Raw genomic sequence first — 17,694 nt, forward strand, 5'->3', positions numbered from 1 at the left:
TATAACATAGGAAAGAAATTCATAACAAACAGCTACAGTGGAGACAAATCTAGAGTGAAAGTAGGGCACTCAGAGAAAGTGAAGAAGTGATTTGAGAAGAGATTAGGATCACAAGAAATAAAGACTTGATTGATCCCTGCCAGTACTTTGGATAAAAAGAAGCTGGTCCAATTGGGATGGACTAGGTTACAATGATCTTGGAAAGTATAACCAAGTCTCATCTTTCTGGTCCAAAATCATCTACTAACAACCATTATCTATAATTTCAGGCAGTCTGAGAAGAGAACGCTTACTTTTTATATTTCAAAAAGTTGTACCCCACAGGAAGAAATAAGAATAAGTTCAAGGGGAAAAATTGGAATAGAATTAAAATTAACATTTGCAGTTCTTTAAGTGCATAGTTAGATTTTGTCATCATTATAATAATATGTGTTTTGTCTACCTTCTAATGTGGTTACAGCATTTCTAATGTGGTTACAGCATTTCATAAAGTCTGAAATTAGATTTGTGGGTAAATGTTTAAAATATTAGCAAAGTTTGTAATTAATTGTGAATATTTGGATTAATTAGACATTAAATAATAGATCAAAATGAATAAACATGAATTTATGTAAGTAATGTATAAATACTTAGAGAATATTGTTCAAGATGAATAAATTGGATATAGAGACAGGAGAGATAGTAATGAATATTCCTCTTGATAATATAAGCCCCCTAGAACGCTAGTCTTGTTGAAACTCTCACCTATCTTAACATAGAAAAAAATGGGAAGTGAGGAAATGGGGCAGTTTTGGGGGATGGACTGTTTTGAAAAATGAGTTTGTTTTTATTCATATAGGTTGAGATTAGGAAAGGTATACAGTGGGCATTAGAGGTGGAGAATATAGTTCAGGAGAGAAAATAGGGTGAGATAGAGTTACAAGAATAGTTGGGACACTAAAAATAGATTAGATTTTTAAGGTTGTGAGTAGAGAGAGGATAGCACTAGAGAATATACATTCTTAGAATATAGGAAGAAGAAATAATTATAGTAATGTCTCAAAGAGGACTTTGTAGATTACAAGTGACAGAAAATCCAATCCAAATTGTCTTGAGAAAAAAAAATTAACTTCCATAACCAAAAAGTTAGGTGAGTATAACTGGATTCAGTGTTCAAACAAAGACACTAGGATTGTGTTTCTTTCTTTGTTCTGCTTTGCATTTCCTTGTCTTGGCATTATTCTCAGGCTTCACGTAGTGGTCTCTGACACCTCCAGGCTCTCCCCTTGCCATGGTAAGGTGTTACAGTAACTCTAGCCTCAAATTTCCTAAACTTAAAGACCTGGGGGTTAAGAAGTGTCTTTCTTCCCCATCTTTTAGTTAAATAAAAGTTTCTATTGGAGATCTCTAATTGACTTAAGCCTAGGTCTCATGCCAGCTCCATTGAAGCCATATGGCTAAGAGTGAGGAAGTGGTGCTCCAAGAAGAAATTCTTTGTAGCTAGGAAAAGAGTGAATATATGCAGGGTGACAAAAACACCAATTTTCACTATAAATAGCTAACAATTATTAAGTTCTTACTATGTTTCAGGCACTCTACTGGACATTTGTAAGATGCCTTTTTTTTTTTTTAACCTCATGTCTACTTTATCTCATTTAATCATCATAACCAACCTGTGAGGTAGGCATTATTAACCCCATTTTGTATACAGAAGAAAACAACGTGCAGTATTTGGAAGATCTCTAGCTGAGAGTTTCAGTAAGAAGTGGGTCAAATGCAGTAGAAACTGCAAAGAGAATGAGAATGGTATAGATATGAGAATGTATAGATAAAATATTATGAACATGATAAAAACATCAAACAGTATAGAAACATATAAAATGAAAATTAAAAGAGTCCCTTCTCACCCCAGTGTCCCTAACCTCATGAAGGTCTCCGTTAAGTGTCTTGCATATCTTCCAAGAAGAATGTTTTAGTATCCAATAACTTGAATATATATTCCTCCCTTTTTTTAACACAAAAGGGATTGAGTTATATAATACTGCTTTATACTTTGTTTTTGTCATTTAACATATTATAGACATCTTTCTGTATGAATACATATAGATTCATCTCATTTTTTAAATAGTTGTACAGCACTCTAGTTTATCAGTTGAGTGTAATTTTTTTCTATGCTAGTTGATGAATTAAAAGGATGAATTAAAGACGACTACTTATTTTTAAATTTGTGAATAACATGGTTTATTGGCTAGAATTTATTAGGCCGTCCTGCAAAAGGATTATAAATATAACCAATGTGAATAATATTAAAGTATGGTTGGCAAGAGCTAGCTCTAATTTAGCTAAAATCGCAAGGAAATGTAAATACCACTGCATATATCAATACATACACTTCAGATACCTACAGGAAGTGGAGTGGCATGGAGGTTGGAGGTCTTTAGTAAGTGAACTATACTGCCATTTGTAAGCCTGTTCCATTGCTTGTTAGGTGTTTGAATAACCTGTCCCTGGAAATGGTGAACCTGCTGCTGCCTTCCCTGCGGTATAAGAGATCTCAGCTCTAGTCTTCAAGTGGTTTTATGATGGGACCAATCTGCATAAAAGATCTGCTTCTCTCTCCCTCCTCTCTTTACTGGAAAAGAGACACAGGAGTCTAATCAGAGCTATCAATTTGGAAAATTGTTGATAAAAATTGTACTTCTAAAAATAGGGTCTTGGGTAGTCGTCAGCAAACCATTAATTTCAACTGTTAATATCAACACCCAAGGGTTAGACAATATGCAAATGACCCAAACAGAACTTGGTATAAATGCACTTGTGATCTAGCTCTTGGATTTCTTATCTCTCCTTCACATTCTTGTTTACTTCGTAGGCTTTCTGCTACCTCTTATCTATAGGTATATTCTTGTTGACAAGTCATACCTTCCCTCTTTCCTGCCTAAAATTTTTCTCATTTTGTTAGTGCTTTTACGTTTTAGTTTTATTTCTTAAATCTAATTCATTTCTTTTTTTGTAAACCATCTTAACCACTTTTAAGTGTACAGTTCAGTGGCATTAAGTACATTCATATTGTTGTGCTACTGTCACCTCCATCCATCTGCAGAACTCTTTTCATCTTGCAGAACTGAATCTCTGTACCCATTAGATAGAAACTCCCTGTTCCTCCTTCCATCCAGGCAACCACCATTCTACTTTTTGTATCTATGAATTTGACTACTTTATGTACTTCATATAAGGGAAATTATATAGTATCTGCCCTTTTGTGACTGACTTCTTTCATTTAGCATAATGTTAAGTCTAATCCTTAACATTAATTCTTAATTCTATTTTCTTGGTTCTAATTCTGTTCCATGTTGTAAATACTTATATCTGGAACATGCATGTATAATCTATGATGAATATTTAAATTTCTAGTTTTTGATAGTACTGTATAGAGTTCTGTAATAAATAGGCTTGTATAGTTTGTATATGTATCTTGGTGTACATTTATATGTATATGACAAACTCCTATGACTAGGAATTCCTCCCAGGGTAGATTCCTTATATATACTTCTTTTGAATCAGTAGTTTCTAACTCAAAATATGACAGATGTGTCAGATTGGCAAAGCCTAGGTAATTTACCTATGTCCTAGCTGTAAGGAGGTCTAGAGAGGAAATAATTTGTTTTTTATTTATAAGGTAGGAAATTCCCCAAAGGTAGAAAATGTAGTCAAAAGTGTTGGTGGGGGGCGGAACAAAAGAATCAATGACCGTTAGCACCAGTTTTCCTGCTCTTCAATAATGTATGTGACTAACTCTTTCTCTGTATGCCAGGGCTGGGTTCTGGCTGGGTTTTTGTATTTGGCCACTTTGACAACAGAAGAATGGTATCTATTGTTTTCATTTGCATTTCTTTAATTAAAATTGAGGCTGTGACTTATTTCATGTTTTTGATTGCCCGCTGACCATCTGTATTTATGTTTCTGTGAACTGTCAATTTATATGTGTTTACAAAAAGAAGTACCCCATTATCAGTGTCCTTGATCAAATGACTTCATAGGGAACCATGCTGTCTTAGTTATCTTCTGTTTCTATAGTACTGCCAATCAATCCCTGTCCACTGGTTCCTTCTCCTTTGCCCCCAAACATACGTCTTACATAGTATGTAAGAAGAAAAACGCAGAGCCTAGTGTGCCTGGAGCAGTTTGAGTGAAAAGAGAGAGGAAACAGGAGATGAGGTCAGAGAAATAGTGTTTTCTATTAGGGCTCTCCAGAGAAAGAAGAGTTAATGTTGAAGTCATTAGTCTTAGGGCTGGAAACTCGGGCAAAATTTCTGTGTTGTAGTCTGGCAGCAGAATTCCTTCTTCTTTGGGAAATCTTGGTTTTTGCTCTTAAGGCCTTCAACTGATTGTATGAGGCCCACCCAAATTATGCAGGGTGATGTGCTTTACTTACTTCAACTGATTGTCAGTTTTAATCACCTCTAAAAAATAGTTTTTGGTTTTTTTTTTTTCTTTTTTGCGGTACACAGGCCTCTCACTGTTGTGGCCTCTCCTGTTGCGGAGCACAGGCTCCCGACGCGCAGGCTCAGCGGCCATGGCTCACGGGCCCAGCCGCTCCGCAGCATGTGGAAATCTTCCCAGACTGGGGCACGAACCCGTGTCCCCTGCATCGGCAGGCGGACTCTCAACCACTGCGCCACCAGGGAAACCCTAAAAAATAGTTTTATAGTAACGTTTAGTCTTGTGTTTGCCCAAATAACGGCACCATCTTGCAGCCAAGCTGACACATAAGATTAACCATCGCGATACGAGTCCAGATCAATAAAGGCTTTGAACACCATTGTAAGACCTTTGTTTCAGGGGCTTCCCTGGTGGTGCAGTGGTTAAGAATCCGCCTGCCAATGCAGGGGACATGGGTTCGAGCCCTGGTCTGGGAAGATCCCACATGCCGTGGAGCAACTAAGCCCATGCGCCACAACTACTGAGCCTGCACTCTAGAGCCTGCCAGACACAACAACTGAGCCCGTGTGCCACAACTACTGAAGCCTACGTGCCTAGAGCCCGTGCTCTGCAACCAGAGAAGCCACTGCAATGAGAAGCCTGGAAACCGCAGTGAAGAGTATCCCCTGCTCGCTGCAATTAGAGAAAACCTGTGCACAGCAACGAAGACCCAATGCAGCCAAAACAAAACAAAACAAAAAAACACCTTTGTTTTAACTCTGAGTGAGACAGGAAGCCATTGGAGAGTTTTGAGTGGAGAAGCACCATGACCTATTTTAAAATTCACTTTGGCTGCTATGGTGAGCATAGATTGTGAGGGGTTAGGAGGTCAACTAGGAGGCTATTATAGTTCAGGTTAACAGGTGATGGCACCTTGGACTGGAGCCATAGTAGTGGGGGTCATGAAAGTCAGGTATTTTGAAGATAGATCATACAGGTTTTGTTTTTTACAAATTGGATTTGGAATGTGAGAGAAGAGTCAGTGATGATTCCAAGGTTTTTGGCCTGTGCAACTGGAAGGATGGAATTGCCATTTACTGAGATGGGTAAGGCTGTGGGAGGAGCAAAGTTGGAGGAAAGATGAGGGGTTTGATTTGGATCTTAAGTTTTTAGGTGTCACACATTCAAATAGAGTTGTCAAATAATCAGTTAGCTAAAAAATCTGGGATTCAGTGCAGAGGTCTGAACTGGAGATATGAAATTGGGAGTTGTCACTAGGTAGTCAATAAATTTAATCTTATATTAAGCCATGAAACTGGGTGAGATCACCATGGCAGTGAGTATAGATACAGCAGAGGTACAAGGATGAGTGCACAGTTTAAGGTTAGGGAAATTAGGAGAAAAGGTTGGGGATATTTATTCCCTCTATAACTCTGCAATTCCTTTCCCTCCCTAAACTGCCTATTAAAGTAAATCCTAACAACCTTATTAGCAGGATTGAAAAGGAATTCCCACAGAGTTACATGTGGTCCTAGCAAGACTGCCCTTTCCTGTCTTATAAAACTCTTCATCAACACTACAAACCACCTAAGAGAACAGTTCGGGAAGAAGGCTACAATTTAAATTGATTATACACCTTCCTTTATTCGACGATTGGGACTATTCCATCATACCTTACAACCCTGTTTCCCTCCGTCTCTACATTCAAGGCTCTTAATTCCCTGCATTAGTTCATTATTAGATTTAGCTGTTGATGACAGTAACTTAAACATGATAAAACTTTATTTTCTATCACTTAAAAGGCTAAATAGGACTGATAGGACTCTCTACAAGGTCAAGAATCTTGGTTCCTTCTATCTTGTTGCTGCTATATATATGGTCTTGATGGCATGGCAGGGAGAGGGTTACTCTTAAATTCCAAGTTTTTATTTGCCAATAATGCTGATTTATATAACTTTTATAAGAGGTAGTAGTGTGGATTTTATAAGAGGTAACTCATTTACTTTTCATATTACCACTGTGGGTAACCAATACTGTTGGGTAGAGTTATCTACCCCCCTCAAGATATAAGTTCCAGATTGGGCCACGAGGTTGATGGTGTTGTAATATCCCCATTGGGTTTAAGAATTGTTCATGTCCTATGTGGCTACACCCAGTTTCAAGGGCAGTTGAGAAATGTAATCTTTATTCTGGATGGCCAGGTATGCAGCAAAAATTCAGATTCTTCTACCACAGAAATAGAGATGAATGAAAGAGAACAGCTGGCTGTTTTTACCATCTCCCACCATCTGTCCCAAACTCTTAGCTCTTCACCATTTAAATCCTACTACTCTACCTTTTGGAACTCACAGTATGTCATTGGCCAATTCTGTGTTCTCAACCTTTACTCTAAAACTTCGTAGTTTTACCCTTTAACTTCACAGTCTAACTTAAATCTGGTTGTTTCCTAAGGAAACTGCTTTCCTCTTGGCTGTTTCAAATGGAGGCTGTTTTGCCTTCCAGACTCCCATGTGTCAGAAGGCCTTGTTTCTCATTAGTGTTTCTGCACAACTGACTGTCTTCCCCTTTCCTCTCTACAATCCCTTAGTCCCTTTGAGATACGTCTTGTGAGATCAAACCGTTATCTACTCTGCCTTTTTGTAGTCATCTACAGATCTCTTCTTTTTTCCTCGTTCAATGAATAGTATTTTAGCACCTGGGTAACTGTGTCTATCTCCACCACTATTCTTGTCATTATTCTCAGTGATTTAACATCCTGAAATCAATTCTTCCATCCCCTGGCCTCTCAGTTACCTTGACCTTGGCCACCCACTTTGACAGGCTTAACCTGCTTCATCCTTACCAATATCTATACTCTCCCCCAAAATCTGTTTTAAGCATCTCATTGTATATCTCCACTTGTCTTTCTCTAGTTTACTTCCTCTAGAAGCTTAATGCTGACAATTCTTCAGGCTTCAGTAGGACTTCTAGGCCATTGAAGCTACTACCTTTTCAAGTTCTGCTGGGTAGTCTCATCCCATGGCTTTGAACATGATCTTTGTGCTGATAACCCTCAAACTGACATCTCAATGATATCACCAGCTCTGACCTCTTGCTTGACTCCAGACTCGTATATCCAATTTCTCCTTGAATTCTTCATTTGGATATCTAATAGGCACCTTAAACTTAGCATACCCAAAACAGAATTTTTATATCATCCCTTTCAACCTGTTCCTCCCTTAGTTTTCTTCATTTCAGTAAATGGCAACTCTTTTGTACCTGTTGAAACTTTAGAGTCATTTTTGACTCCTCTTTCTCTTAAACTGAATTCATCAACAAATCCTGTGGAATCTTCTTTCAAAATATATTCAGAATATGACTGCTTCATATTATTTGCACCACTACTGCCTTCCTCATCAATCCACTTTCATTTCTCTTCTGGATCATTGAAATCCTAACTGGCCTCCCTGCTTCCAGTGTTGCTCATGTTTGCTTTTTTTTGGTCATACCATCCATAGTGTCATCCATAGTGACACTTTAAAAAATGTAAGTCAGATATTATCATTCTACTGGCTTCTCCATTCATTTAGAAGAAAAAAAATGAAACTTTTATTGTGGTTTTCCCACCTCTATGTGATCTGTGTCCCTCCCTCCTCTTCCCCAATTTCCTGCCATCCCCTTCACTCACTCTGTATTGGCCATACTGGCCTTCGTGATCTGACTTAGCATTAATGATTTAAAAGCATAACTAGCTACTGTATTTAGAAGAGTTTGAAGGGTAAATGTAGGAACAGGAAGATCAGTTCTGGACCTACTGAAATAATTGAGGATGATGGTGGCTTTAGACTTATGATGGCGGTACTGAGAAGTGGCCAGATTTGGAGTATATTTTGGTAGTTTGGTGATCGGATTTCCTGGGCATATTTTTTCCTCTTAAGCGCCATGAATGTTAACCCACGCTGGACCAAAGACAACTTATAAATGATTTTTAGTAGCAAAGGCATAGTTGCTCCTGTCTTCTCCCTATATAAAGTTGCAAAATAGATTTTTCAATACTCTAGAAATTTTCTTTTATTCCCCCTCCCACCCCACCTACCACTGACTAGTCAGATCCTTGGTGACCAAGGCTTTTGGGCAGATAAAAACACCTCAGTGCATCCCCAGGCAGCTCTGCACTTCCCTGAATTGGCTGTGCTCTAATACTACTTCTCCTTTATTCCTCTATTCAGTCTCACATCAGAATGCCCATATCCTTCATGCAGATGATCTCAGCTAAATAGGATGTATGGGGAAGAGCTTTCTGAGCAAAAGAGAATCTTCCCAATGTTAGGATGCCAGCCTCCTCTTTCTCTGATTCCTTGGCACCACGTTTCTGAATAGTTGCAGATTACTTTCTCATGAAAAACATACTGCATTTACGACTTATATGGGATAATGATTTCTTTTGGTGAGGAATGATTCCTAATTATTATGGATTTCAGCACTTTGAGGTATTTTGATATAGGCTACATCATGCCTTTAAAGTTTCTGAATGTAGTTGTATATTCAGACTATATATATATATTTTTTCTTGTCCAGAATCAACAAGTTATCTGCCTTTATTCTTTTAAAATCCTTATAAGCTGGGTGAATTTGAATTATTGTGAAAAAGCAGCATGTATTTACCTTTTTCCCCCCTCTAATTGAAGGAGGTCTGATAGAAGGAAGGAGTTTTGAGAAAGGTGCTAAAACTCCTAAGGACGAAAAGTGAGCCTTAGAAGTGTGCCTAGGAGAAATTGTTTTCTTGCTCTGGACGCTATACACAGATTCATACTTTTAAAGTTGAACATAAATCTTGTTAAATGAACTGGAGGAGAGAGGTTTCTGACCTTAGCTGCATATTGACTGGATAGAAAACTTCAGATTTTTTTCTGTGGTCTTAACAATTTTCTCCCCATTCTCACAAATTTATGAGTACAATAAGTGAAAAAGGTGCTTTGAGATAAAGCTGTATTTAGCACCTTGCCAATCTAAAAGTCTTCTGGATTTGAGAGAATGAGAAATTATCTAAGGTAGGCCCACTGAATTCTTATCTATAACTCACACCTTCTTTGATGTAGTTAGCAGTAATTTTCTACTTGGTGAAGAGGATTTTTTTCTTTTAATTACACTTTCATTTATTTTTTTCTCTAGGCTAGTGATATTACTCAGAAAGAATCCCACAACTATAAATTGGATTCAGACAATTTAGCATTTTCTTGATTTGTATCTTTTGATAGCATGATTATTTGAGAGAGTGTTACTCTTGTTTTTCTAAATTTTTGTTTGCCATTTACATTGTGATTTTTATATAGCTTTTATAATAGGTTTATTACCTCTCTTTTAAATAACTCGCTTATTTTTCACTTTGCCACCATGGCAACCATAACTGTTGGGCAGTGTATCTACCTCCAACAGAATGTAAATCTCAGATTGGATCACTAGGTTGATGATGTCATAGTATTCCCATGTGGGTTCTATAACTAAAGCTCAAAATATGTATCTTAGCCCTCGATCAGACCTTTGGAATTTATTTTATTGTGTATCCATTCAACAGGACCAACATTGATCTGCCATTGAACAGTTCCCAGTTTAAAAAATCTTTTGATTAGGTCTCAGGACAGCCCTTGGAAATTATTTACCTGGCCAGATTTAGTGGCGTTCTGTACTTGTAGGACTGTTTTAGGCAGGTTGTAGAGGACTTCTGGCATCCAACCCAAGGCCTCCAGTCACTCACTTGCCAGAATTAGCACACTGACTAGTTTTCTTCCTCTTTCCATGTATTTGTTGCCAGCAGGATTGAAAGTGTTTTGGTGTCCTTGGGGTGCTAAGATGTTTTGTTTACTTTTAATTTTTTGTGTATATATGTTTGTTTTTAATGCAGATTCTATATTTTCCCCCTTTTATTTTTACAGTGAGTACAATCAAGTGGCATTTTAAAATTTTGCTGGAAGGTGGAGACATGAGACTGAAGATATCTCTTTTAAAAGAACCAAAGCATATCCTTTTAATACTTATAAACCTTATTGTGATCACCTTACTATAGTATTATTAAAAGTTTTCTTCTATTTTTGTAGTCTAGTTGGATAATGGATTTTTTTCATTCCTTTATTGGTAGTTTTGCTAAATTGTTTCTGAAATATTTGAGGTCTTGTGTTGCAGGTAATTCTCCAATGCAAACTATTTGCTCTAAATCTTACTTTCAAATTTTTATTGACACTTTTCTTACTCTACTTAAGTACTACTACTATACTTAAGTACATAAAAAACAGTTTTTGTTTAGTCTAATAAAATCTTAAAGAGAAGTTTTTAAAAAATCAAATAATTTATCTGTTGGTATGATCTAGTATGTTTTCACTGAGTTCTGCTCTATTTCTTCTTACTCACAATAAAGTGGAGGGTAAGCTGGGGAAATCTGAGCAGTTAGACCTTTAGTATTTCACGTGGGAAGGGGGCAATTATAAATATTTCTCAAACGTATGACCTTATATTTTGTCAGCAAGAACTCCCAGTTATGTGTCAGGAATATATGATAGGCCCCTTTACCTTCATTCTTAGTTATTTAGGCCAGTGCTTCTAAAAGTATCATCTGTGGACTTTATTGCAGGTCTGTGAAGGGATAAGTAAAGAAATTGAAGGTAAGAAGGAAGAAATTTTTGTAGCAATTTGATAGTCACAACATCCAAATATAAGATCATTTTTCTAGTAATTCATTTTTATTTTATCTTAGAAAATGTTGATCTGTAACAGATTTGAAATAAAGAAAAATAGGATCCTTCAGAGATAGAGAAGCACTGTTTTAGACATTTGATCAAACGCTTTGAATTAATATTGTCTTGTCTGCTTCTTTTACCGTTTGAGTGAAGATATAATTCCTTTTATTTCTCCTTAAATCATTTTTATTCTCTTTTAAAAGTGTGCCCCCAGGAGTTCATGCTGCTTACAATCTTTTAGATTTTGACTATGTCTATTGTCTGCTTTTACCTTTTCAAGCTGAAGAATAACAGTCTTTTTAGACTTTCTTATTCTGACAGTCCTCTCATTTCTCCTGTAATTTTAGTTAACTTATTAGTTTGAAGACATGTCACATATGTCTGATGTGTACTTACATCAGTTTTTATGAGGATAAGCTTAGTATTTTTTGTTTTGGGGCGTGTGTGTATGTGTGTTTTCTTTCTTTCTAGATTATGCCTGACACTCTCCCTTTTTAAAGGTTTTACCTGACATTGTTTAAGCTATTAGCAATTATACTGGAAGAATTTTTTTCAGTAATGGTCTAATGGGACATCCAGATCCTTTTGTTTAGATTCTACTTTGAATTCTGAGTATTCTAATGCCACTTTATTACCTATTTGTGCAGTCTCTTAAGAACTCTCCATAATTTCTTTTTTACCTTTTTGGTTATTTTGCTTAATCTATCATATTTTGAAGTATTAAAAAAAATCTTAGAACATCCCAGAATAATTTGGCACATAGTCTCTTTCTTTTTCCTTAGAGTTTACTGATTGCTTGGATGAGCCAGTAGAAAGCATTGGTGAGAAGAGAAGGCAGTAAAATGATTATATAATAACAACAAAAGAGCAAACAACCCAACCAGGATAATGTGGTAATATACAAATCCACATATAAGCAGGAGAAAGCATCTCAAAAATGACAAACTGAAGTGCCTTCTTTAGATACACAACTCTGCTAGGGTAAGCAATCTGTTCTGATGGTGGAAGTGAGGGCTACTTGAACACCTCAGTTTATAGAAATCCACTTGATAAATCAGAGACTGAAAAAATAGGTTAAAGTAAGAATTTTAGGGTTCATATCTTATCCATATTACCTTGTAGGTACAGTAAATTGTAATTGAATTACTTCCTGAATTTAATGTCAGGAAATTTGGTAGGATTTTAGTTTCAGCTGTTAAGTTGTACATTTTTTCCTAGGTGAATTATTATAATGTGTCATTTAAGCAGGTATTTTACTGTTAGATTTCAGTCTTTTTTTCTTTTTTCTTTTTTTTTATAAATTTACTTATTTATTTATTTTTGGCTGTGTTGGGTCTTCATTGCTGCTCACAGGCTTTCTCTAGTTGTGGTGAGTGGGGGCTACTCTTCATTGCAGTGTGCGGGCTTCTCATTGTGGTGGCTTCTCCCGTTGAGGAGCACAGGCTCTAGGCGTGCAGGCTTCAGTAGTTGTGGCTTGCGGGCTCTAGAGCACAGGCTCAGCAGTTGTGGCGCACGGGCTTAGTTGCTCTGCGGCATGTGGGATCTTCCCGGACCAGGGCTCGAACCCGTGTCCCCTGCACTGGGAGGCAGATTCTCAACCACTGCGCCACTAGGGAAGTCCTGTCAGTCTTATTTTAACACTTGATTTTTGAAAACTTTTATCAAAATAATACATGCTTATTCTAATAACTTAAATGAAACATATATGTAAATAAAAAAAGCATAGTCCCCTTTTCTCCCCACTTATTCCCCAATGGGTTAGAGTCGATCCTTTCATTCCTTTTGTTCTGTTAGATGTTTTTGTATCTTTTGCCTTGTTTATGGAATACTTTGTAACACAATTTAACATTTTTCATATAGTCAAATCTTTCTTTTTTTCTCTTTTGGCACCTGGGTTTCTTATCTTGCTTTCCATTCTTCTTACAACTGTTTTGAAAGATGCTTATTTTCCTTTCCTTATATGGAAAAAATATGAAAGTCATAAAATGAAAAATAGGCTTAGAAGCTTGAAACCTTTGGCCCTATTTTATACTCTTCTAATAATCTGCATCTGCAAAATATTGTATTTATTAAGACTGAAGACTTTTGTGTGTGTTTTATATCTCCTTAACATGGTGACACATCAAGAATTAGTAAGCTGTGTGGGCTGGAATACTGCTGAAGAACTGTATTCATGTAGTGATGATCACCAGATAGTGAAGTGGAACTTGTTAACTAGTGAAACAAGTCAAATAGTAAAGCTGCCTGATGATATTTACCCAATAGATCTTCACTGGTTTCCGAAAAGTTTAGGCATAAAGAAACAAACTCAAGCAGAAAGCTTTGTTCTCACAAGTTCTGATGGTAAGTTTTAAATAAATGTTTTATGCTAATCTTTATACTTAAAAGACATAACATTTTAGTATGACATGTTTTGAGTTGTTTATCCATTTCCTATGTAGTCAGTTTGTCTGTGTATAGGCTATAAAACGATTGTCATAGAAGAAGGTGAATTAAACTGGCATATACTGGGATTGAATTTGAACCTCTGGCTTTACTTTTTCTGTGCTCGCAGGTATTGTTAGGCTTTTATCAGTTTTGGTTTCTAATTTTGTCAAATTTAACTGTATAACATAACCACACTAAAAATAGATGGTACAACACACACTCATTTAGTAAGCTATCAAATATAGTCTTTATTTTCTAGTACATGTTAATTTCTACTTACAGAGCTGGAGATTAATTTGACCATAGTTTTATTATTGGTGAGTAAAAAGCATGATTATTCTATTTTTTAAGGAAATGTTTTAATTTTCCTAGAAATAACTTGAACTGTTTTTCATCTGTATTACACTTTACCTACTATATCAGTTAAGAGTACATTCATCAAAAGTAACAGAAACTTACTCGGCTAACTTATTCACAGATGGAGTTTTCTGGTTTACCTAGCTCCAGAGGTAGATCTTTAAGCACAGCTGCATGAGACCCCTATTCTTTTTTTTTTTAAATAACACATACACAACCCCTTGAGATTTTATTTATTTATTTATTTTTTATTTATTTTGCTGCATTAGGTCTTAGTTGTGGCATGTGGGATCATTGTTGCGGCACGCGGGATCTTGTGGCATGCAGGATCTTTCATTGCGGTGTGTGGGCTTCTCTCTAGTTGTGGTGTGCAGGCTCTTTAGTAGTGGCGTGCAGGCTCCAGAGTGCGCAGGCTCAGTAGTTGCAGCACGTGGGCTCTCTAGTTGTGGCGCACAGGCTCTACAGTGCGTGGGCTTAGTTGCCCCACAGCATGTGGGAACTTTGTTCCCTGACCAGGGATCAAACCCGCATCCCCTGCATTGGAAGGTGGATTCTTAACCACTGGACCACCAGGGAAGTCCCCAGGCCCCTATTCTTGCCATCTCTTGGATAGACTGGCCCCAAAAGGTGAGCATGATGGCAGCCAGCAGCCCAAGGCTTACCCTACAGGAAAAGAAAAGTCAGCAGAGAGAGTGCTTCTTCCTCAATATCACTTGCAGTCAACATGCAGAGAGGTCCTGGACAAGCTTGGGTCACGTGCCCGTCACTGAGTGAATCATTTTAGTCAAGGTACTGGGACACTGATTGACAGAGCATGGCAGGCCTTAGGCCACCGTGGAAAGGGAAAGAGAAGAGGGCTTTTGTAGCCAGAATAGGAAAGGGATGTTATGGCAAACAATCACATCAGATTCTAATTCTTTTACATGTAATTTTTAAACTTAGTTTTCTGAATATTGATTAAATGAGATACTGTGTGAAAGTATTCGGTACAGTGCCTAGCGCTTACAAGATTGACTCTGAGCACAGCTAGAATTTAGTTTACCTCTTATGATAAAATGAAGGGTTGACTTTAAAAAAAGCTTTTAATTTTATTATAATTTCACATTTATAGAAAGGTTGCAAGAATTGTACAAATAACTGCTGCATATCCTTTATCCAGATTCACTAGTTGTTAACATTTTGTCCCATATACTTTATCATTGCTGGTCTTTACTCTCTCTTTCTCTCTTTCTCTCTCTCTCCCCCCTGCCTCCCCCCCCCCACATATACTTTTTTCTGAAACATTTGAGAGTAATTTATAGATATGCTACCTTAACCATAAATACTTCAATGCATTTCCTAAGAATAAGGATTTTCTGTTACTTAACCACAATACATTGATCAAAATCAGGAAATTTAACATTGATGTAATACTGTTATCTAATCTACAGTTTATATTCAAATTTTAACAATTGTCCTAATGATATCTTTTATAGAAATTTGTTTTTTTTCTGGTACAGAATAACACATTATTTTGTCATATCTCTCGAGCCTCCTTTAATCTGGAGCAACCCCTCAGTTTTTCTTTTATGATCTCCACTGTTTTGAAGAATACAGGCCTGTTATTTTTACAGAATGTCCTTCAATTCATGTTTGTCTGATGTTTCTTCATGATTAAATCCAGTTACACATTTTTAGCAGCAGTACTCAGGGCATCAGATTGGAAGATTCATGATGCTGATTTGACCCATTATTGGTGACTTTAACTTTGATTATTTTGAAAGGTTGTGTTCACTAAATTAATCTAGTGTAAAGTTAATGTTTTTCCCTTTTAATAAATAATTTCTGAAAGGATACTTTCAGACTATATAAAAATATTCTCTTCTCAGATTTCCTCCCACTGTCTTGGCATCTATTGATGTCTCTTGGCTGAATCATTTATTACTAAGATTGTTGCCAAATGGTGATTTTTTTTAACTCCATAATTTCTTTTATATTGATTTGTTGGTATTTTACTGCAAGGAAGAGCCTTCTGTCTCCTGCCCATTTATTTATTTGTTTACTTAGATTAGACTCATAGATTCTTATTTTATTTCTTGAGCATCCTATTACTACCATTTAAAATTTTTGATGTTACAATTGTCCCAGATTTGGCCAGTGGGAGCTCCGTGAAGCCAGCTCAAATGAATTTTCTTTATACCTGGGGGGTATGTTTCCCCACCATCTTTTGAGCACTTCTTTGCTGGCACAAGATGTTCCAGGCTCATTTTGTGCTTTCCCAGTCCCAGCTTCCAAATCAGCTGTTTCTCCAAGGAGACTTGTTCTTTTCTGGGTGCTTAATGGTATTTAAAAGCCAAGATGAGTGTGCCAGGTATGCTTATTTCAATGGGATGTGTTTACTTCAAGGTCCTTTCACAGGACAGAGCTAAGAAATATGAATAGAAATGTGTATTAAAATATACAAATCTACAGCAATTTCTTCCTCCCTCCCTCCCTCTCTTCCTTTGCTTCCTTCCCCTTTCTCCCTTCCTTCCTTTCCATGATAAAAATCATGAGTTCATTCTGATACTGCCAATTCTAATTCAGCACCACAGGGTTAATTCTAGTCTTTTTTCCCCATACTTGGAAACAGTGAGGAAGCTTGGCTCCCATTACTCTCAATATATTTACTTACTTGTTTAATTCTACAATACACAGCAGGTTGTTTCAGAATTGCTAATCCATACTATTGCAAAAAAAAAAAATAAAGTTTAATATTTTACTGTTGTTTTTATCTTTACACTGAGGATATAGAGTCAAGGATATAGAGTCAAAGTCTTGTGTTCAAAGTTACTTGGCATTTCCCCCTTACTAGTGTTGTTGCTATTCATTTAAAATATAGTTAAGTGTATTTATTTCTGTTTGTTTTCCATTTAAGGTCTCATCTCCCCATCCTTGTTGATTTGATTATTTTTTAAATATGTAAAATATTACATGGATGGTTCCACAAAGTCAAAACTATATAAAAAAATATACTCAGCAATGTCACTACTCCTACCCACCCAATCCCATACACCCTATTTTTATTTATTCCCTGTATGTAACCAATCCCTTTGGTTCTGGTTTATCCTTTCTTGTTTCTTTTAGCAAAAAGAAACAAAAACATGTATATTTTCTCATTTCACCTTTTTTTTATTACATAGAAGGTGGCATACCATATATTTTCTTTTTTTTTTAACTTTTTATTTATTTTTGGCTGCGTTGGGTCTTTGTTGCTGCACGCGGGCTTTCTCTAGTTGCAGCGAGCGGGGACTATTCTTTATTGTGGTCCACGGGCTTCTTATGGTGGCTTCTCTTGTTGCAGAGCACGGGCTCTAGGCCCGCAGGCTTCAGTAGTTGCAGCATGTGGGCTCAGCAGTTGTGGCATGCAGGCCCTAGAGGACGCGGGCTTCAGTAGTTGCAGGGCATGGGCTCAGTAGTTGTGGCGCTTGGTCTCTAGGGCACGCAGACTTCAGTAGCTGTGGCGCTCAGTAGTTGTGGTGCACGGGCTTAGTTGCTCTCTGGCATGTGGGATCTTCCCGGACCAGGGATTGAACCCGTGTCCCCTGCACTGGCAGGTGGATTCTTAACCACCGAGCCACCAGGGAAGTCTACCATATATTTTCTTTTCATTTTCCTTTTTAAAGTCAATAGTGTATGAAGATTGACCTGTATCTGATGAATATGGACAGTAAATATAGTTAGTCTTGATAATTTCTGTTATCTGAGTGTTTCCCTGATTTATTAAGACTACTTAGGTACACTTAACTAAAGAATAGCTGTTTGGGTCTCTATTTCACAT

At 37.0% G+C, this 17,694-nt stretch overlaps 1 protein-coding gene across 3 annotated transcripts in view; it reads left to right on the forward strand.

Moving 5' to 3' along the window:
• The window catches only part of IFT80 (intraflagellar transport 80), a 143,782-nt gene that overhangs the window by 38,663 nt on the left and 87,425 nt on the right, over nucleotides 1-17,694 (forward strand). For all 3 annotated transcript variants that reach the window (XM_029214207.1, XM_029214206.1, XM_029214208.1), the window contains exons 2-3: nucleotides 10,314-10,397; nucleotides 13,233-13,454. In XM_029214207.1, the coding sequence (XP_029070040.1) occupies nucleotides 10,361-10,397; nucleotides 13,233-13,454 (259 nt within the window). In that variant the 5' untranslated portion in view covers nucleotides 10,314-10,360. The remainder of the gene's footprint in view (nucleotides 1-10,313; nucleotides 10,398-13,232; nucleotides 13,455-17,694) is intronic.

This window comes from Monodon monoceros, unplaced genomic scaffold (assembly GCF_005190385.1).
Source record: "Monodon monoceros isolate NGI ecotype Baffin Bay Population unplaced genomic scaffold, NGI_Narwhal_1 Super_Scaffold_11, whole genome shotgun sequence".
Classification (NCBI taxonomy): Eukaryota; Metazoa; Chordata; class Mammalia; order Artiodactyla; family Monodontidae; genus Monodon; species Monodon monoceros.